Source organism: Thunnus maccoyii, chromosome 19, assembly GCF_910596095.1.
Source record: "Thunnus maccoyii chromosome 19, fThuMac1.1, whole genome shotgun sequence".
NCBI classification, from domain to species: Eukaryota; Metazoa; Chordata; class Actinopteri; order Scombriformes; family Scombridae; genus Thunnus; species Thunnus maccoyii.
In genome coordinates, this window is record NC_056551.1 from 14061615 (window position 1) to 14083722 (window position 22108).

General features: G+C 37.3%; 1 protein-coding gene across 3 annotated transcripts; it reads right to left on the reverse strand.

The window, feature by feature from the left end:
* Positions 1 to 1207: 1207 nt before the first annotated feature.
* Positions 1208 to 17658, reverse strand: LOC121885869 (calsenilin-like). Of its 3 annotated transcripts, none has more exons than XM_042395655.1 (9): positions 17535 to 17658; positions 13680 to 13854; positions 6535 to 6659; positions 3231 to 3300; positions 2905 to 2975; positions 2697 to 2804; positions 2506 to 2610; positions 1898 to 1960; positions 1208 to 1803 (listed from the first exon to the last, which is right to left on the reverse strand). In XM_042395655.1, the coding sequence occupies exons 1-9, from the start codon at positions 17538 to 17540 to the stop codon at positions 1756 to 1758; spliced, it is 771 nt and encodes a 256-aa protein (XP_042251589.1). In that variant the 5' UTR covers positions 17541 to 17658; the 3' UTR covers positions 1208 to 1755. The 3 variants fall into 3 exon arrangements, with proteins under 3 accessions (XP_042251589.1, XP_042251590.1, XP_042251591.1); XM_042395656.1 differs by lacking the exons at positions 13680 to 13854; positions 17535 to 17658 and adding exons at positions 7638 to 7640; positions 8271 to 9646; XM_042395657.1 differs by lacking the exons at positions 13680 to 13854; positions 17535 to 17658 and adding an exon at positions 8271 to 9646.
* Between the last annotated feature and the right edge of the window lie 4450 nt (positions 17659 to 22108).

The window sequence follows — 22108 nt, forward strand, 5'->3', positions numbered from 1 at the left end:
CAAATGCAAATGCAAGTGCAAAAACAAATAGATACTTGTTGACAAAATACTGCACTAGCTGGTTTTTGTCTATCACAGGTCTCTGTCAGATCCACCTGCATGTTTGTACTTGCAATTATTCATTAAAGCTCACAGTATGTATATATGATTATACAGTATATTTATATGATTATAATGCTCAAGCGTGGTTAAGGGAATTAGTGTTTTCTCCCCTCCTTTTTAGCTTTAATTATTTGAACTCACTACATGACATGATATGCACTCACTCCATGTAAAGCATGACATTATTTAAGGAAATTCCTAACATGACTGTTACCATTAAGTGGCCTTTTAAGTATAAAGTGGCCTTTAGAACGAGGAAGACAGAGAGCAAGAAACTGAGTTATCATAAGAATTTGTGAAGCATTAATGCACATTTAATAGAAGATAACAGATTCATTTTTAGGATCAATTCACATTGTTGATTTATATCCCAGATTTTATGACCTTATTGTGCTAACTAAAAACATTTTATGTGGTTATCATATTGAGTGTTGCTTTGATAAAAAAAAAAAATCTTGATACTACATTTTGTTTTTTACTTTTATCCTGTTACTTTACGTATAATGCAATGTTAAGTATATTTGATACAGAGAAACAAGTGTATATTTATCAATATGAAGGACATGTCTGTGCTAATAAATGTAAAGATTTATCATACAGATCAAAGAAAGAACAAGTAAATGAAAGCTTTATACACTGAATAGAACGAATGAGCATATCAACCATTAAGAATCCTAATCTTTTGTATGAAATAGAGAAATAGAATAAAGATGATTGTTCAGAAATATGAGACTGGCCTAATCCTAAAAATTGGGGGAAATAATATATCAGTCAGAGGGACCAAACCGCTACTTTTACTGCAATACTTTATTATTCTGTTTATACTTATGTACGTTTACTTAAGTAGGATTTTTCATGCAGGACTTTTACTTGTAATGGAGTATTTTTACATTGCTGTATTGGCACTTTTACTTAAATAAAGGATCTGAATACTTTTTTCACCACTGGATCCAGCAAAAACAGAGTGCAAGATACAAACAAGATAAACATGGACATGTTGAAAGGCAGCACATTTACATCATCTGTAGAGACACAAATGATATATTTTATTTTAGAGATACTATTCATCTCTGGGTAAATTAGGATGTAAAGTAGAAGAGATTCATCAGGAGGTGAAGGTAGATTTTTATTTTAGCAGGTTTCGGGTCGACATGACAATGACAGCGTATCACATTTACACAAAAATCTGAAGAACTTAGAAACATAATTATTTCTATACAGTATAATACAGTAACAAAGTATCATCCCACTTATGTCCAAGGTTTCAAAGTGGTCAATAATAATCCCCCCTTGTTTGTGTTCAATGTGGTTTGCATCACATGCTTTTAAATGTTGGGCAAACATCCATGCTCATCTGACAGAGTTTATTTTCCCACATTTTTTCCCACATTTCCCTCATGTGAAAAAATAAAACTGTCATGCAAAGAAACATTTTTTTCTTCGAGTGATTTGGTGAATGCTGCGCATTTCTCTGCATAGACCAGTTTTACCGGAAAAATAATAGTGTTTGTCTGTTTGTATTAATGTGTCAAATGTGTTGCATGACCCAGTTTTTCACTTTCAGAATGAATGTATTTTGATTAAAGTTATTTCAGGCCGAGAAGCTTGCAGCTGGAAGCATTATGCAGCATTACCGATCCACTTCTACAGAAACTAGATGACATTTTCAAAGAGCTGCATGGAGGACATTATACTTTCATCCTGTTGAGACAAGAAAACAGATGCAAGAGGAACTGTGGTCAACATGTGGTCAATCCACATGTGGTAAAAACACTGATTTTGATTATCTGTTTACCTTCTGGCAGGTTTCTATGAATTCATCAATAGTCACCACTCCATCTCTGTTCCGATCCATTTTCTGAAAAAGGTCAGACATTGTTTTTACAACATGAAAAGGAGAGAGACCTTATAGTCTAGGGGGAGTTTTAGGTTTTTAGTTTGTATGTTATTTTTGAAAATTGAAAAAAAAAAAGGCATAGGATTGTTGGATAGGAGAGTCAGGAGATTCAGATGTGAAGTAAGCGTGTAATGCACAGTTGACCTTTGTCCACTGCCGTCACCAGAATTGCAAAAACATTGTTACTAGTTAAACTATTAAACCAAGACACATTTGCACATTGTGTTAAAATGACAGGTGTTATGCAACTTAAGGGCACATTTCTTGGCTCGTGCATTTCATTTGGGTTTGATTTTGAGTTGTGGCAGCAACAAATTTGTCTAATTTTTCTACTTGATTTGACTTGATTTTGTTCAGTCTAAATTCCTTTCATAAGGGACTGACAGAGTTACAACACTACAGTGTCCAGGTACATACACTGTGTCAGAATAATCAGAATAATGTCTGTATGTAATATTTTATAACGATATTAATGATTAGACTGAGTGGATTCAGAGATAACATACCTGGAAGAATTTCTCCACATGTTCAAAGGGGGACTCTTCTCGTACACTCGGTAAAGTATACCTGCCCATCATGTCATAAATTGACGTCATTATTGCCAACATTTCCTGCAGGAAACCAGACAGATGTACATTATCTGCAGAAATCATGACACTGCAACAGATTTTGTTTCAGTATTGTTTGTTGACTGCACCTCTTTAGTAATGTAGCCGTCCTTGTTGATGTCATATAGATTAAACGCCCATCGAAGTTTCTCTGTAACTGAGCCTCTAAGCAACACAGACAATCCCAACACAAAGTCCTGTAAAGGCAAGTAAAAGTAAAACTAAAGCCCTGCCACCCTTGACAAATGACCACAGGATTTAAGATATCAACACATGTGTAAACCCCGCAGAACTGACCTCAAAACGGATGGAACCATTTCTGTCCATGTCAAATGCGTTGAACAAGAAATGTGCATATGTGGTTGCATCTGAAAACACATAAGATGTGCAGGGTTGGTGATTAATTGGCCTTGATTAATTGCAATACACTTATAAAACTAGATTATTTATTTTATACTGAGAGTCATGCCTGACTTTGCTTGTCTAACAAATTTCTGACATTTTATCATGTTTTTCAGTCCACACAAGCTGTTAGTTTTGATGATTAATTAGGATAAAGGGTTAATCAACTTAATACTGATTGTTCAGACATATCAGTTTGTATTGTCAGTTACGTACTGTACCTCCTTGAGGGAAGAACTGTGAGTAAATGATCTTGAAAGTTTCTTCATCCACTAGCCCACTGGGACATTCCTATTGAAAGAACAAACAAACATTTACTGGAATTTCAGTATCTACATTTAGGCAGATTAATACTACAGCTGCTGTCAAAAAGTAAAATTAACCCAAGTAATTAGATTTTGTCTAAATGATTAAGTATGGACTTTTGACATTTGTGAAATGGAGACTGTAGTTTAAATTTGTGTCCAAATCTATACTGGTACACTTTCTGTAGCAGAATGTTGAAGTTAGTGTCATGTAGTACAGGACTAAGGCCACTAGAGGGAAAGAAGAGCATGATATCCAAAAACTGAATTAATTCAATGGAGAAATTGTGCCCGAGGCTTTCTGTGCTTTTTATTATTCCTCAGATTGCAGTTTCCCTCAGATAGTCAGAATCATTAATGAATAGTCTAATAATGCATATGTATAGGCTGCAGTTTCTTACATACTGAAATCAACACATGTGATGTAAAGAAAAGGAAACAGTACAAAAACAACATCACAGAGAAAAGCAAGACAGAGAACATAAAGATTATGAAAACTAAAAACTCTTTAAATGGCCAAAACTGACTCACATTGCAATATTTTCATCCTCCAGGCTCTAAGTGTGACTATAGTGGTGATCCACTTCTATGTTACATACTCATTCAAAGCAAGTTTTGAGTGTGCTGTTGATGTACACTACTGTCCCAAATTGTTGTTTTTTTGTATAGTAAAGTTTTGTATACTAACAGTATGCTATTACAGTTAGTGTATACTACATACTGTATGCAATTGGTATGTAGTTTGGAACTGGGAAAGTGTTGTCTGTTCCTTTGTAAATACAGCCTTCATTCAAACGTGAGTTAGGTTTTCATTTAATGAAATAAACTGGATCAGCTGCTTTCTCTGATTACCAAAACAAGCTTCTAAATAAACACAGTAGACATTTTGTCGACCAGGAATAACCAGGTGGAGCTAATGACATTAATGTTATTAATTACACCTGTGCTTTTCCTGCTATGACATGTCAAAATGCTCTGAATCAGGTCTGTTTACTACTTTAGGTCTGTTGTCTACTTAAAGGTACTTTGTGGAAATTTCATTATAAACAGTTGTGCTTACATTTTGCTTTTCTCACCACAACTTATTATGTGCATCTTTAAGGTTTCACAAACCTCATAAAATATTTGCAAAGCCAGCTTTGTTTACATCAGCTAGTGGTTCTTTAATGGCAGTTTGCTACGTTTAATGGCACATTACAGCCACTAATTGTCGATATGCATTACCGTCCTCAGCAGTCTGCAAAAATATATATTAGGTCACCACTAGGCTCGTGCATGTGCATCCTCATGTTGGTAGGACAAAGAGCAAATGCAACTGCTCATCAAAACATTGCTCTACAGTGCCTCTAGTGGTCAAAAACTCCACAAGGCACCTTTAATCATGGAATATCAGACAAAAGATTTTAATGCTTACATTTTTGGCTACTGATGCAATAAATTCAGTCTCACTGCTTTACAGGCATGGATAAAAATTTGACAATCGTATGGCCAATATACATTATATGACCAATATCATGTGGACTTGCCTGTCTACTTTAGTGCTTTTCATGGTTTCGGCTAAACCACTCTGATCCAATTAAGGTACGTTTTACGGCATAAAATTATTTTTTAGACCAATGGGTTTCGACAACACAAACCTGAGGGGTCACAAGATGGTTAACATGATGGGAACATAGAAAAAAAAATCTGCTCATTTAAACTTTGCTTTCTTCTTCTGTGAATTACTAGATAATGTTACCTCTTCAAACATCTAAAGCATATTTAAATGAAAACAGTCTGAGAAAGACTTGAACAGTTGTTGAACTGGTCACAACCCATAAATATACGCAACCTCAGTAGCAGTCATAGTTTTGTTTTAAGGGAAGCCAAAAATGTTGGGAAGCACAGTTTTAGACAATAGTGAGCTTCCAACTCTGTGGCAACAGTTTGGTTTGGGAAGGCTAAAGTAAGGTCCATAAAGACATGTTTTTTTTCCTCACATTTTGTACACATGAATATCTACTCCCTCTCGCTTTCTCACATACAAACATATACACTTGTAAAAAGTAGACCATACTGTATAGATACTTACACCCCAACCCAACTCTCATACAACCCATATTCCCAAACCCATCTTGTTACAATACTCAAAGGGTTGAGAGACATTGTGAATGCAATTCTTGTCGTTATCCCTCTCATTATACATGACATAATTTCTATCTGCCATCTTCATTTTGTATTTTACTATCTTTGTCTACCTGTCTCCTCTACCTTTATTACTTTGTCTTACATTAGTTAAAAAAAGAAAAATGGTGGCCTCCAACAGATCAAACATCTTTGGGATGAATTGGAACATCGAATACAAGACAGTCAAATCTCTGCAGCCAGGTTCCAAAATTTTGTGAGAGGCCTTTCCAGAAGAGTGGAGGCAATTACTGTCAGGATGTAGCAGGGATGAGTGGACCCAAATGCAGAGCCAGAAAGCAGGACTGAAGAAAAACGCTTTATTTTGACGCAAGCATACAAACAAAAGGTGACGGGACAGGCATACCTCCAACAGAACAGGCTTGACAAGACAAAAACAGACGATCCAACAAAGACTCAACTGAAAACCAGACCTTACGTACAAACTAAACTAATCAGGGAATGGGGAACAGGTGACTAGACACAAGGGTAGGCGAGGAGTGATTGGCTGAGGGAAACACAGGGAGCAGGGCAGGGCTGACGAGACTGATACAGAGCAGGTGTGGGGAAGACACAGCACAGGGCAGGTGAGGGGAGGAGCACACAAACACAGGAGGAGGAAACACAGGGAAACCAGGAAACCAAAAAACACAATAGTCTAAGCTATCGGAAACCCAAAAGAACACAAAAAGTCCAAAAACCAAACAAAGTCCAGGCAGGATGTGACAATTACAGTATAGCATCATGTTAATGTAGGTTTTAGAATGAGATGTTTAACAAGTACTGTACATATAGGTGTAATATTCGGGCATCAACATAATTTTTTCAGGTGTACACACACATTTTTTGCCATGTTGTGTATATTTAGTTGAGGAAATTGTAAATTGTCCTTGAAAGTTATTCTTATTCTTATTAAAGTTATTATTATTGCTCGATCTCAACTGCACCCTTAAGTCACCATTACAATCTGTGTAATGATCTTTGCAAAGATGCAAGATCGCCCACTTGAGAAGTTTACTGGGCGAACTACTGCTGACTATGCTAATTGTTCCCTTACATTTTTGAAACCTCTGTAAAGGGACTGAAGCTCCTTCCTGGTGAACTGGGTCTGGGCCTGGAGCTGTTCGAGGCCTTCAGGTTGGTGGCGCACCATGGATAGTTCAAGATCACTGTCAGTGCTGTCTGCCAGAGGAAGGAAAAACAGAAAATGGGGGAGGTGGGAAACAGGGGAAGGAAGAAAACAGGGAGGAAATAGTGGTAAGACAAGAAAGAAAGAAAAAAGAAAGGAAGGAAGGGTAGGGGAGGAGTTGAAAATACTAGAAAACCAAATAGATGGGAGGCAAAATAATAATAATTACTGGATATAACTCAAAATGCTCACCATCTTTATAAAAACCAAGATTGAAAATTGAAAACAAAAAGGAGAGGTTTAAGAAGGAAAGGTGAGACAAGGAAATGGGTGGGAGGTAAAAGATTGTGAGAAGAATGTACAGAATTGGATAAAAAGTAATAAAAGAAGATAAAACAGTGACAATTTGTTTGCAGAAAGGTGGAAAAACTATGAGTCAGAGGAACACGTAGCTTGGAGACATAGTAATGCAAAGAAATAAGGGTGGTTAGAAGAAATAAGCAGATACAATTTGGGATAAATAATGTAGTTTCTTAAGGACAAAAGATCTTTTCACTGTGGACACTTTGGCTTTCACTTTGTCAGATATCACTCCCTCTGTCACTCCTTCACAATTCCTTTTAAAATAGAGACTCTAGTTTACTCATTAGTGACTCTAGTCATAAACAATTATCATTTTTGCCATTGCCGACAAGTGTAGTGTCACTTTTTTTTGCAAAAGTACTGTATATATATGTGGGCAATGATTTCAAACATAACATACTTAAAAGCACAGGTGTCACTAATTAACATTGATTAACACTGATCACTTTGCATAACACCTAAATGTAATGCAGCCATAATTAATCTCATTAGTGACACCTGTGCTGGACCAGTCCAAATGTCCACCATGAAGAAAAAAAAGGGTTTATTATGTCAGGCAATGGGACAAAGCTGGCAAATTCAGTTCAATAAAAAAATTAGGGTAAAGAAGTTTGCAGAGAAAGCAACTAAATAATAATGCAGAGAGGAATCCCACTGGAGCTACTCACCATCTTTACAAGAACAAAACACAAATGGAAAGTGAGGAAGTGAGAGAAAGAAAGAAGAAATTCACAGTTCACTGGTAAAATATTTGGCCTGAAAACAATTTACCAATCCACCAACACAATGAACACACCAATTAAGGATATGTTCACATTTTTTCAAGTATGTCTTATGCTCAACAATACTCACATGCTCATATGTACATTGAAACAAAGTTCCAGTCTTTTTTAGCATCTCTGTGTTACACCTTTTATGCCACAACTCGATGGGGAAACACAAAGAGGTTTGAGATTTGTCTTGATTGTCTAACTCAGGCTGAACTGTGGATTTTGTCACCCATCACTTACACTGAAATTGTTTTTGGAAGAGGAGGAGGAACAATTACAGCGAGCAAAAATCAAGGTTTGAGTATGTGAGCATTGTTTAAGATAAACTTGAAAAGATGTGAAGCTATACTTTCAGCCAGTTTGTGTGACTGCAATTATTACCAGTATCATTTCAACAAAATCTAATAACAATAAAATTTATTTTGTTAAGTATTATTGTCCCAATGCTACAGAGAACACAAAAGACAAAGTTTTAACTTATAACCAACATTAGTTTATTTTTTTCAAACCTTATGTCTCTTTATGTCTTACCTTCCAGTGACAAAGGCTCCCAAAGTCCAAACTGTTTGAGCACGACAATAAACAGTCCAATAACAACAGCAAAAGCAATAGCTTCCATGCCTTCCAATCCCATTGTTGCCTTGCATTAGATATCACCTCTGCAAAAGTCCCTTTTCAAAAAAATGTTACTTTAATGAACGCTTCTCTGAAGTGCAACTAAACTGACGAATCTGACAGAGCAGTTTGCAGCCAATCATCTCTGGCCTTCAGCTTGAGATGATTGACTCCTTTTTATCAGTTTGTTTTACAGGCATCAGCAGTTATATTCTCTTAAATGAAACCCCTTGACTCAAACCACTGACTGGTTAGGAAAAACGCTAGCAGACTGACTGCAGAGCATCCTCCTTTAAGGAAAAGTCCATCGTGCGCTCTTGTATAGAAATGAATCTTTACCCTCCTAAATGATCCAAAGCTATCTCCAGTCGTAAACCATTCATCGCTGCATTTCACGTCCCGGCCAGTTCATTTTAGGATCTCTCCCATAACTCCATCAACTCAGGGGCTCCACCCCTACTCTCTGCATCTCCTCTCACTCTGGTCCTGAAGTGTGTGTGTGCGTGTCAGTTTGATGTTGGTGAGGGAGGGTGGAGGGATGTTATTGAGGGAATTTCTTTACTAATAGTCTCTGATTGACAGTCTAAGCTGTCTTTATTTGCTCAGTCATTTCAAGGATGCAAAGCTGTAAAACCAAGCATTGATCCACATCCACTGATGGTTGAGATATGAACAGCACTTAGAGTGAAGGAGCCTGCCCTGCCCTGTGTGGCGCTGCCCGTGTCTACTGGGTCGTTCGGTGATATACGATCAATAACTCCGACGTATTCATTCAGAGCTGGAAAACAATGTGACCAATGTTACTGTAAAAACAGCTTTGTTTATGACATTGTAGTTAAGAATAGTAAAGTTGAAGTGCATTGTTTCTGTGCTGTGAAGGTGTGCAGCACACCTTAGAGGTCAATTTCTCTGTAAATTACTCCACATATCATACATATGCAGTGTGCTGTGAGCACTTGTGGAAGATATGTTTTCACAGGTTTGGATGTTCTTAAGACATTTAACACGAGTGAGTATTTGCATGTATGCTGTGCTGGAGGACGGTGAGAGTAAAGACGAATATGAGTATATAGTTCACAACTGATGACTCTGCACAGCATAATGGATTCAGTTTAAATAGGAAAGGGGGGTGGAGAGCAAATCAATTGTTGAGAGGTAAAATATTGGTCTTAGAACAGGGAGAGAAAGCCAGAGGTGCATTTCGATGGCCGGGGACGTTTATATAAGTTACAGACTCCAATTGAACTCGTTCTTAATGTCCAACAGTCCAACAGCTACTGAGATAACTAATGAATGCCTAAATAATGCCTTGGATACTCTGACTCCAAAAATACAACAAATGTCAATACAATAGCAGAGCACCACAAGAGAAGTGTTGCGTATACAGAATTTGTTTTTTAAGATGTTGTGGTTTCAGAGTGGGATTTGATGTCTCCTATAACCATCTATGTTAAAATTTATGGTTTACTGTAGTAAAGATGTTACTGCCTTCCCGACACAGCTGGGGATGACTGCTTTTCCTCTATAAAAGAAAGAGGATACCACACTTGCGGTGCTGTGATGAGGCCATTGTATTAAAGGACATGTTCAAAATGTTTTGAGTCTGTCAGGTGCCCAAATGAACAGGTTGTGACCATTAGAAGATCCCCTCCAAACGTGCTTACAATGTACTGTAAGTGATGAGGCACAAAATCCACAATCCTCATTTTGAATAAAAATGTATTTAATAGTTTATCTGAAGATAATATGAAGCTTCAGTCATCTGAGTTGGTCAAATAAAGAGGATATCTTCCACGGTTAGTCTTTTTAGTAAATATGTCCCTCTTTGTGTCTCAACAAAGTGTTTTCCTGTTCAGCAGCACTGGACAGATTATAACAATAAGAGGGAATTTGCCACTAAAAAGACAGTTTGAAAGATATTGACTTTGATTTGAATAATTTGGACAGCTGAAATCTCATATTAGCTTCAAAAACTTTTAAATACATTTTTGCATAGAAGGAGAGCTGTGGATTTTGTCCCCCATCACTTACAATGAAAGTGCATAATGAAGGACCTCTTAATAGCCAGTATGAACAGGAGGGATGATTACAGCAAGAAAAACATGTGTCAATGTTCCTTTGAGCACCTGATTGTTGCTTTAGGACAGACTTGAAAAAGTGTGAATCTATCCTTTAAGATCCTGTTGTGTTTTTGGAGCACTGTTATCCCAGTTCACTTCAGCAGTGCCCAGCCCACTCATCTTTCTTCATAGCTACTGAAATAAACTTCCAAAAATGATTTGGTTAATTTTGCCCTTTATGAGTCAGCAGAGTGTTAACAGTGAGATCAGAGATGATGGACTGTCCAGCTAATACAAATCTGAACATACTTATCCCTTGTAAACAAAGATGCTTTTTGTATTATTGTTAAAATGTGGGTTAATTGCCCTTTGCCAGCCAGAAACACAGTCACCCATCACAAGAAAATGCAGGATGTATGAGCTCATGTGGGAACTCACCTGCTATAAAAATAATGCAATATTATAGTGTTTAATGTGCCCTAAGTGCTGATCTGACCCCGTTCTTCTATTAAATACAGACAAGAGTCCGGTGGGTTAAGCATGCAGAGATGCAGACGGTGCAGCCATCAGTCTCATGGTCGGCCTTTAATGAGTGCAGTGAGAGCAACATTACAGCGTGAGCGCCTGAGCCCATCAATCAAAAACGATGACACAGGTTCTCGACATACAATTAAACACCCTTAGCTTTGCTTTCTCTGAGCTTTTTCTTGGTGCACTCTTGATCCTCTTTCATTTGTAAGCATTTCATTTTTTGGCAAGAAAATATCTTTCTGGAGAGGCCTCATAAACACATGGAATGATTTCATCTGCCCTTTAGTACACTTTTTTTTAGGTTTCATCAAACTTTTAATGATATTGTCAAACACATTTGCAGCTCAGCAGCTGCCACAATAAGGATTTAATGCACATTTTGACCTCTAAAATATGTAGACTTGTTGCTTCACTGACTGACCTTTGTTGCAGCTGCAGATAGAGACAGAGAAAAAAATACCCTTGTTTCTTTTACTATCACCAAATTAGGTAATAACATGCAGCCCAGAAGACAAAATTTTAGGCAGTCACATATAAACAGTATGCTGCAAATAGTTTCTCACAGTTCATAGGTTATAGGCTAAGTGGATATGAAAATAACCACTTTTTAGACTGAAGACTTTAATTGAAAAAGACTTGTGAATGAATGTGGTGTGTGAGGCTGCAACAGTGCAGCGGAGTGCTTGCTAATGTTTAGCGTAGTGAAAAGTGAGCGATCTCTACTGGTGATTAACTGTTATTTCACCACATAAAGTGATGGTAGTTGGACAACAGAGTGGGTCATGGCATTCATAAGAAGTTGTCTATCAAGCCAAATGGGCCAGCCACTGCAGTTTAGCCTGAGTAGATATAAGGCCGGGTCAAGCTGCTGAGTATCTGCTCTTTGCGTGAGTGAGAGTAGGATTAAAAAGCAGTTTAAATGTATATTAGGTCAGGGTTAGAGAATGGCATCACCTGTCATGGGACCCAGTACATTTATATGGAACAGCCTGATATTCATACTGCAGGGCGTAATATGTCAAAACATCATTTAACATGAATACATAGGAATGCTCACCCAACTTTTGGCACATTTTACTGCGTATTGATGTTCATGTACCGTATGAGGTGGAAAAGTGGAAGAACTCACAAGGCAGTATGGCATTTTAAGTACTACCTCTATAGTACTACTATAGTACTACAGCAACGATACTACATTGTAATTACAGCCATACAGTATATAAAAGTGCGACAGCCTCTGCTGATTCCTGTTGTGTGATGTCATAAAATATCTATTATTTGCAATTGTGTCATTCTCACTTTCATAAGTAGAGAAAGAGTAAAAAAAAAAAAAAAACATTGCATGATGGAGCCAACATCATTTTCTTCATTAAATAACAATTACACATGATTAAAATGAGTGCAGGCCACCATCTAGTGGTGCAGGAGACATTCAGGTACTATAATGTCTACAGACCAGTAGATGGCGATCAAGTTGTTATAAAGTGGAGGGGTCATGCTTAAACCTTAACACATTTCAATTTCAATAAATAACTAAGAGTTCTGATGGATAAAAAATAGTAGAAGTGAGAAATTCTTATGAATTTGAGTTCATAGAACGCAATGCTGAGAAGATTTTAGTGATTCAGTACTTAATGTCCAATGGAGTCCTATTGCAGATATAGTTAAAGGCCTCTTAAATAAAGATCAAGACCATTTCCTCGATGATGTCCAAATTGGGGATGGGATATACGGTTGTAATTTAATTGTATTTACTTGCTGATACTGTGTCATCCATCAGAGCATTTGCTCTGTTACTGTTTTCATCAATGTTCTGTCCAAGGCGCAGGGCCATCTGTCTCTTGGCAGAGAGACAAGTCAGCATTAAATGAGTCTGGATGACAACAGCAGGTCATTTCTCGAAACCACAGAGGAGAAATATTGTCTGTTTTTCACTGCATTCATCACCAAGACTGATTAAATGGGACAAATATTCTAACAAGTAAATGACACTGTTTGCACAATAGTTCAAATACAGGAAATTAAGATGTGATATTGCTTAGACAGACAGATTGTAGAAATGAACGTCTGTCCTGCCAGTCAAGTGCATGCGTGCAGCAGACTGTCTACTCTGTTCGCCTGCACAGAGGGGCAACGTCAATAATTTAGATAAAGCAAGAAAACGGGGACATGTCCGTGGAAGACACTATGCTCTTGATCTACAGAATATTCCCCATCTCCTTTTGTGATACATAAACATGATGAAAGAAAATCCAAATATATATATTTTGTCATTTTCTGATTGATTATTTAAATTTTAAAGCGTGTTGATTAAATTGTTAAGATTGAAACTAGATCTTCAGAGGAAATCATTCCATAAAAACAACAGTTCTAGGTGTGTATGAGAGAGAAAGAGAGGTAGAGCAGGCATAAATATGTAGTCTATGAAGTAGAGTAAGAGGTGAGAGTCCATTCATTGATTGATTGGCTGCTGAAATGAAGTGGCATTAGATAAAGAGAGAGGTCTATGCTGTAAATGGTGAAAGGAGAGAAAGAAGGGTGAGAATTTTAAATGTAGATTTATACTGTAGATGGCCAGATGCTTTAAAATTCATGTATCTCATACTGTATCTCGCTGCTTTGCTCTGCTTCAAGTCCAACTTCCCCTCCGCTGTCACACACAATCATGCAGATATTTAATATACTGTGTTGCTGAGGTGTAAGCCTGATGTTGTGTCTCTTTATGTGGCTCTACCTGGCCCCTGTTGGGTGGTGCTGGCTATGATCCACTTGACGAGACAGCACTTCATCAGAGATTTACGTGTGATCCGTGGTCTCTGCCACTTGGAGCCCTCTGTCTGTCCGCCTGGGTTCGGATCTTTGCCATTGGCATCAGGCATCAGGCCGCCATCCACCGCCTTGTCATTCGCCTGAGGAAGACAGAGAAGAAACTGTCCTCTGAGAGAGAAAAGAGATCTTTACATGCTATGATGCTTTCACTCTCTTAAAAGTTCCTACCAGAGGAACCTCCTGACCACACCTCAGGCAGGGAGAAGAAAAGAAGTATCTGACCCAGGTGCAATCACTTCCAGGCCAAAGTTCACCTCCCTCCTTTGTTCTTTTTGTGACTCCTAGTTTTGTGTTGTGTGTGTCTTACAAGCCAAATTCATCATTTAATATTTGGTTTGAGTTATTAAATTAATTTCTAAGGACGTGCACAACCAACGCTCCAAACTGATGCAGGACATGCGAGGCAGCCATCATGCACACGTGAACGCGTAGTTAAAAGCAAGTATATCTCTGGCCTGCCTTACTCTTTTGGTTCACTCTCTCATCACACACTAACTGCACAGCAACCAATGACAGACAAACAAAGTTAGCAACTAGCTGATGAAGAAAGGTGGAGCATGTAGCAGCCAAAGAGCCAGATATCTCCCTTAGTGGTTATTAGAAACCAAAAACAGGTTTAAATGGAGAGTGAATATTGGACAGTTGAACACTAACATGACTCCTAATGAATGCTAATGTTGCTCTGTATGTCCTGGATGTGTTAATAGGCAACTTTTTTACTAAAATGTTAGCCATATTAATATAAAAAGGTGATATATAAAAGGAAGTATGTGGAATTTACAATTTGTTTCCGCTACCCCCCAAGTGGCAAGAGAAAAACAGTTAATGCAGGTTTAATGATCTTGTTAACTTTACCAGTATGCTCTGTATTGAAGAGAATTCCCCATTTGAATTGTCACAGAGATGACAAGGTTAGGTTCCAGTAAAGATACGGGGAGACACAAACTGATGAGGAAACAGATCTTAACACAGAAGTGCGAAGAAAATAAAATTACTCTGCATTGCAACACGGAGTCCTGCCTCATGGACTGTCTACTACAAAGGATGTGAGATATAGAGCAGAGGCTCCTGAACACTTTCATCTAAGAACCCCCAGCGACATATTACATGGCAGAGTGTCTCACAGAACCCAAATTAAGAACATTTTCCTTTTTGTATAATTTGCCATAACTGCCTTTTAGGCACCATAAATCATATTGATATACACCATATATTATGAGGTAGTATGAATGTCAGTTTGGTACTGTTAGATCTGCTTTTACAGTTTAACATTGTGAAACGTAGTGAGACAGCTGTGTGACAGCTGGACCAGCAGCAGGAGTTACATTCAGTCAGCCAACTAACTGGTGAGAAGGGATGAACAGATCAATACCTCCGTAATCAATATTTAGATAATGAAATGCACCTCATTTGGTATCAATACCTATTAAAAAGCATTGATTTTGGAGATTTATTTATCTTAATGGGGTTGATTGGAAGATTTTTTTCAACATTGCAGTTAGGAGGGAATCTGATCCTTTTTGTATTACACACATGAAAAAATCTTAAAGAAGTCTTAAATGTGCTCAGCTGAGTCTTTCTGGAAAAGATCTAAAATATTCCTGTAATAGGAATACTTCTGAGAATAGGGACATGCAAGCTCTTGGATCTGGTTATTTCCATGATCACATAACATCCTGTCATCTCACACTAGATGCATATTCAGTGTTCCTACATTCAGATTAATATTTCAGTGATTATAAAGCTGTACATTTTGGAGTCAGTGCATTTAAACAGCACAATCCATATACTGTAAAACAGTCAAAATATACTTGTATCATCATTAGTCATCATCATAAAATTTCCATTTTGTTTTCTCAGGCACCATCTCTTCATTGGACTGTTTTCCACTCCCATTTGTGTTGATTCATAGCCACTGTCAGTGTTATTGAACAATGTACTGTTCTGTACGGCAGCACCACATTAAAGACTTTCTTTTTTGGGGGAGACTCTCTTAGATTTGTCCTATTCAAAGCTTCTTCCTTGTGACATTTCCTGGGCTTTTAAGTCTTTTCTTTATGCTCCTTTTTCTGTTTCTTTTGTCCCTGAGTCTTTTACTTGCTTGTGATAAAAGGCTATATAAATAAAACAGCTTTCTTTCAGAGGATGTTGAGGATGTAATCTAAAGATTTTGTAGAGAACATAGACAGAACTACTATCTAGGGAGCTCCTCGGTCTCTTCGGTCCCCTATTTGAATATGAAAGGAATGCCAAAGCATATAGAGCATCAAGGATGTCGCTCAATAATTCACGCTCCTTAAAACGGCATCAATAAAAGATCAGAGTTGGCTGCCACGTTGAAGTGAGTGATAACTACGAGTAGAAACTAAGACTATCAGATGGACCATCAAAAAGCCACATGAACAAGCGGGTACAGGCATACACCTGTCCTGCACACAAACATACAGTACATATGCATCGACACACAATCACGCTTAAAACCAAATATGCATGAACATAATAGGTATATATATACAAGTGCACAACGCAGTCTTATACTTATACGTCAGCATACATCCTCTGGAGTGTCTTAAGCAGAGTTTGGCAACCTTTTCTGGCTTCTGATCTCAATTTTAGGTTTCAAAATTTCTACAACTCCAGCAATCAAAGATATTGAGTTGTCATGATTTTTTTTAAACCGAATGTATTTTTATAATAAAAATATATTCAAAAAAACTATAAAATATAATTCTTACACATGATTTGTGACCCTGATAGAATTTCTGCTGCAATCCCAGGTTGAGAAACTCTGGTCTAGAAGATCTTAAGAGAAGGTGATTTGGATCTGAATTAACATCCAGAGAGCGCTGCATTATTGAAAGGAGAGCAGCCATGTGCACCAAGTGCTCACTATGATCATCTAAGTCATCATGAACACACACACACACACACACACACTGCTAAAACCGACTTCACATGCCAGCCAACCTAATATCTCCCAAGATCGTTTCTTCTTCTTTCAGCTCAGATGCAAATTAAATAGCTGATGGCTGTTTCAGTGAAATTAAATTAGATTAAACTTTATCGTCATTGCACAAAGTAGCGAGACAACAACATATAGTTAAACATCTAATGAAAAAGTGCACAATTACAAATATTATGTACAGATTTATTGGTGGTATAAATATGTAAATGCAGGGAAGTAAAGGTGATATATGGCGAAGTAATATAGATAAATAATACATATTATGGGTTAGGGTGGATACATATGTTCAATAGATATGTAAATGACAAACCTTCTGTTGTTTGCCTGCTTTGGATTTCTTCAAGTTTGCAGCTTTCCAAGCCTGCTGCTTTCACAGCTTTACCACCTGCTATACTGTAATCTGCCTTTATTTATTTTTGCCATATGGCTAAATTGTTTTGGCCTCACATTATCGGTCACTGAGTGACCTGCAGAAAAACAAACACATACGTATTTGCCTTGAGGTCAGTATGACACATGCATGTGCCTTGTCACAATTCTCTTTAAAGTTTAAGATCACGTTTCATGCATTTTCTCAGTAAAAACATGTGATCCTGTGCTTTTCTCTTCTCTGTAATGTTCAGTTGAGTTTGAAGACTTTCTGCTGTTGATAAAGTACAATAAGTGATGCGGAGTATCATTGTCACATTATAAATCTCTACAAGAATATTGCCATGATTAATCACCCTGTCTGTTAGTCAAATCTTTTTCAGGAGTGAAATCATTAAAACATAAATTAATAAATGTTTACTGTACCTGCATTGCGTCTGGGTTTGTGTTGCTTGGTTTTTTTTGCAGAAAATCGTTGCAATCCTTCTCTGCTCGCGTTCCTCAAACGCCCCTCAGTGAGCTGCAGCAGCTTGCAGAGACACAGAGAGAGAGAGAGAGAGAGAGCGGTTAGATGAAGGAGGAGCAGACAGAGATATCACACACACTGAGTCTAAGGATAAACACTGTAAAACTATGATCATCGCATCTACGTGTTGTTGTTGCAGATTATCAAAAACTTGCACCTGATGAGGATGATTCAGCCAGTGATCTTCAGCAGATACAGTCAGAGCATCAGTTGCGTTAAAGCCCTAAAGCTGGTCTCAACAAGTGAAGAGGAGGCAAAACAATTTATAGGGTGACAGAAGGAGTGAGGTGTGGATGAGATGTTTGCATTGTGACAAATGTTATTGGAAGTGGCAGACATATCATAACCTGTAGTGATGATGCTGTGATGGGACCAAGCTCAGTCAGGTGCTAACAGTCCTTCTCTCATAGGAAATTAAAAAGGCTGTTTTATAGCTCTGTGTGCTTGGCTTCCTGTGTGATCCTGCCCAGATATAATAATAAGATTCTCCATCACATTGCTAAAAACTATTTCTGACTTTTATCCTGTCACGTTTTTGTTTTTTTTCTTGGGACAAACTGATGTGTCACTTTTGTACAGCTCACAAAAATCATATCTGCACAACAATGTGCTTCACAGAAATAACTCATCCATGTTTTAAACTTAATTGACTGTGTAATTTTAATTTTTACCATTTCAGATATTTCAGTGCTTATAAATATGAATATTATAATATTTGTTGCATGAACATACCATCAACAATGAATTAACAGGCTGTTGGTTTATAATCTGCTGAAAACCACGGTGTTAAGATGGCATTATGCTGCAAAAATCTAATTTGACATTGAACTTTGAAATTACAGCCCGCTTAGTGCACATCTTGTACTGTGCATCTGTTTCTGTATCCATGGTTTCACATTAACCTGAAAGGTAAATGAATATAAGTGCAGGAAGCTTCCTCCTGAGCCAAAAATATGCTCTGACATTGCTTCTGCATCTCTTAAAGTGCCTCGTCTCAAATTCTATGAAAGAGGAGGAGGGCTTTTTATTTTCAGGGGGAATCTGACAAACACACAGAGAAAGAGAGAGAAAGATGGTTTGGTTTATGCATAGTTATGCATTATGTTTTTTCTTTCTTTTTGGACACACAAAAATTTATTTTTTTGTCTTTTTCATTGATAATGAAAAATAACGAGAGGCCAGTAATGAAATGCATGTTAGAAAGTGCATGTGTTTGTAAAAAAAAATAAAAATAAATAAACACTGATGGTTGGTTGCTCCTAAAGTCACATGGAGGTTGACATTATGTAACTTTCTGGGATGAATTTGATGTTTGGGGAAACAAATATGATCTCAGCCAGTAGGCAGTAATTAAAAATGATCATTATGTCTTTTAAAAAAAGCATATGAATGTATAAAACATAAAAATAGTTCTGTATTATTACACAAACTCAAAATGATTTGCTGTTCACATGAGAAGGCTCTAGATTATTCTAAAATTTTGCCATGTTTGGAAGCAGGACTATTACAACATTTTTGAACAATATTGTTTGATTTTTGTTTTATCATATTTAATTTGCCTAATGTGATTATTTGAGGTCAGAGAACACATTAATTTAGAAATGTCTGATAGCTATTACCACTGTGACCGCCATCATAACAAAATGAGCCAAACTCAATATTTCCGTACTGTCTGTCCTTGTGCATCTTATCTTCCTACAGGTCTGTCTCACTCCTGCAGACACTGAAGTTATTTTTAGCCTCACAAGTTCCAGAGAGCTTCCAGTTTCCCCGCTACCTTCCACATCAGCTCAGGGTTTAATTGAGGATGTGTGTTCAGTGCAGATGCGCTGTGTGTGTGTGTGTGTGTGTGTGTGTGGCTTTGAAAGGGAGTTTCTTTTATTTTCTGTCTTTGCTCATAAATGTTGCATTTTTTTTCTCCATAAAAGAAAAAAACACTCACACGCATGGCTGCACACATTTGTGCACATATTCACACTTTTTCACCAGCTGTGCTGCAAATATCCACTGCTGCTCATCCTTTTGTATGTTAAGAGACATGAACGTATCATTGAATTAAAACCTCTTCATGACTTATGGAAAATATAACCATGATCATAGTTTACATCAACTCTGTAAGTTATTATTTGGGATAAGTGAGCTGACAGAGCCTCAGAGCAAAGATGACATTAAAGGTTTTCTATTGTTCACACTCTGAGGTTATAACTGTTTCCCCAAATGTCCAAACACAGAGCAGAAATATAGAAGAACCTAAATTAAAATCTCTGCAGCTATCCTGATAAATAAAACTATCCATAGAAGACCATATTATGTCTACTAAAACATTACTCTGGCAAGAGATCTTTCAAAGAAGCAATACATGAAAAACACCTTTTGTCCTCCGTGGATTAGCGTCTGTATAATTTTCAGTATAACACTAGATTGCTTCACAAAAAATAGCAGCCATTTCTAAAACAATACATGAAAGATTTGATTAAAAAGTGAAGGTGTGCCTCTTCTGTAGTGTCTCTGGTAATTTGATCTTGTTGCTGGAGGCAATATTCAGTCTTTTCAAGCATCGGAAGTGTTTTTTGGATCGTCTTCCTCATTGTGCTCCTCTCCTTCCCTTCATCTCTCTGCTTACTCTGCCTCACTGCGCTGCTGCCATCAAATTATCTCCGGCACTTCGACTCTAATTTGAGTGAAAAGCAGAAACTGCTGTTGTGTTTTTGCAGTATTGGTTTACGGGTTTTGGTAATTTACTTTTTGACTTGTTCCATTTGGAGGATCCAGGCAGCTTCAGGTTCAGTGATCCAGCTAAAAACTTTCTGTTTCAAACTGGATATGATGCTGTTGAAGATGTAGTAAAAATACAACCACTTCATTTACCCTCTGCTGCACCCCACTTACAATTTCCTGACCCATGAGGCTTGAAGGACTCATAATGCCTAAGCATTTCAGCATTTTAATTAACTCAGCAATCCTAATCTGTCCCCTGTGTTAATTACATGGAGCCCTGAGCAACTCTTAAGATGCTGCCATAGTGGTTTTTATTAGAAACCACTAAAGGTTACAGGTTAATTACACTCTGTGCCATCACTAACTTATTTCCCACTAAACCTCACCGAATATGAAACACAGCAGATTAAAATTTCATATTACATTGCCTCTCTACATTTTCCAAGCATTGCACATCATAACTAATGCAACACTTACACCATATCTGACCTGAATTATTGCGGGGTTATTGGATTGGATGGCATTGTAGTGCACAGTGTTTGACATGTGTTCATTGTGTGTAATATTTCACGGTTTCACATGTAATAAATGCATATTCGTCTGTGTGTAACACAAAGAAGAAGCAACAGAACACTGCATATGAACAATGCTAGTTTTACTGTGTGCATTAGTTTGTGGCATTTGTAAATATGCTTAAAAAGGAAAAAGTGAGCGTAGTTCTGTATTTTGCATGAATTAGTTGTGTGAGGGAAATTACACATAAAACACATATAATCAAGTTTGAATATCTTTTATTGCACATGTCTACTTATACAGTTAATTTTCACTATGTAATCATGATTAATTTTCACAGTTTGATTATTCTTCATCTTAAGCATGTATTCTTTAACTGAGAGAGCTTCTTAGTCACTGAGAGTGTAAACAAAGAATAACTGATTCAGAAAAGTCAAGGCTAAAAGTGCAGATAAGAAAGTGTGACAAGGTGTCCAGTCCACTGTTCCTGGTGGATGTAAAATGTGTCTAAGATCTCTTAGCAGCTGCAAGAGGCTCCCCAGGAAAGAGAAACATAAGTTACAGACAATGGGCTCGCTCTTGTAATTTAATTACCTCTGAGAATGGTGACATGCTTTGTAGCTTTCATGCCAGGTGGTTATATATTGTGTGTTTCGCTCTGCCTCTTCGCTCTTTGTCTAACACAGAAACTGAGCCTGTGTGCACGCATATTAAAAGTGTGACAACATTGTAAGAGATCTTTGTATTGTTCCTCTTTGTCAGAGTGGAATAGCAAAATTGCCATGTCAGTTGTCACTATAAATGTCAGTCTGTTAAGTTTTGTGATTTTGGAAGACATGAGACATGCTGTTTCATACCTGTAAATGTTCAGCGCCACAGACAGCTCCTGCACCCCACAAACAGTGAGATAGTTACTCATCTTTTTTTTTTACTTCACACAATCAGTTAACTTTCTTCTTCTACTTCACTACGATTTGAAAATTAATTTGTATCCAGCACACTCCTTATAATAATAATCTAGATTTTTATAGCACTTTTCAAAACACATCTACAGTTTGCAATAAAAAGAGGACACATATAAAAACACTAAACACTAAAGATTAAAACAAAATTAAACACCATAAAATATCGAATAATTCATTGAAAAGTAAATTTCTAAAAAGCAGGTATGAAAAAGTGATTTTAAAGAGGAAATACAGTTTGCAGCTCTGATTTTCTCAGGCAAGTCATTCCAAAGTAAATA

Coding starts and splice junctions, on each gene's coding strand:
- LOC121885869 (XM_042395655.1), bottom strand. Junction 2,976..3,230: donor ACAGTTCTTCCCTCAAGGAG/GTACAGTACGTA, acceptor ATGTGTTTTCAG/ATGCAACCACATATGCACAT. Junction 1,804..1,897: donor TCATAGAAACCTGCCAGAAG/GTAAACAGATAA, acceptor TTGTCTCAACAG/GATGAAAGTATAATGTCCTC.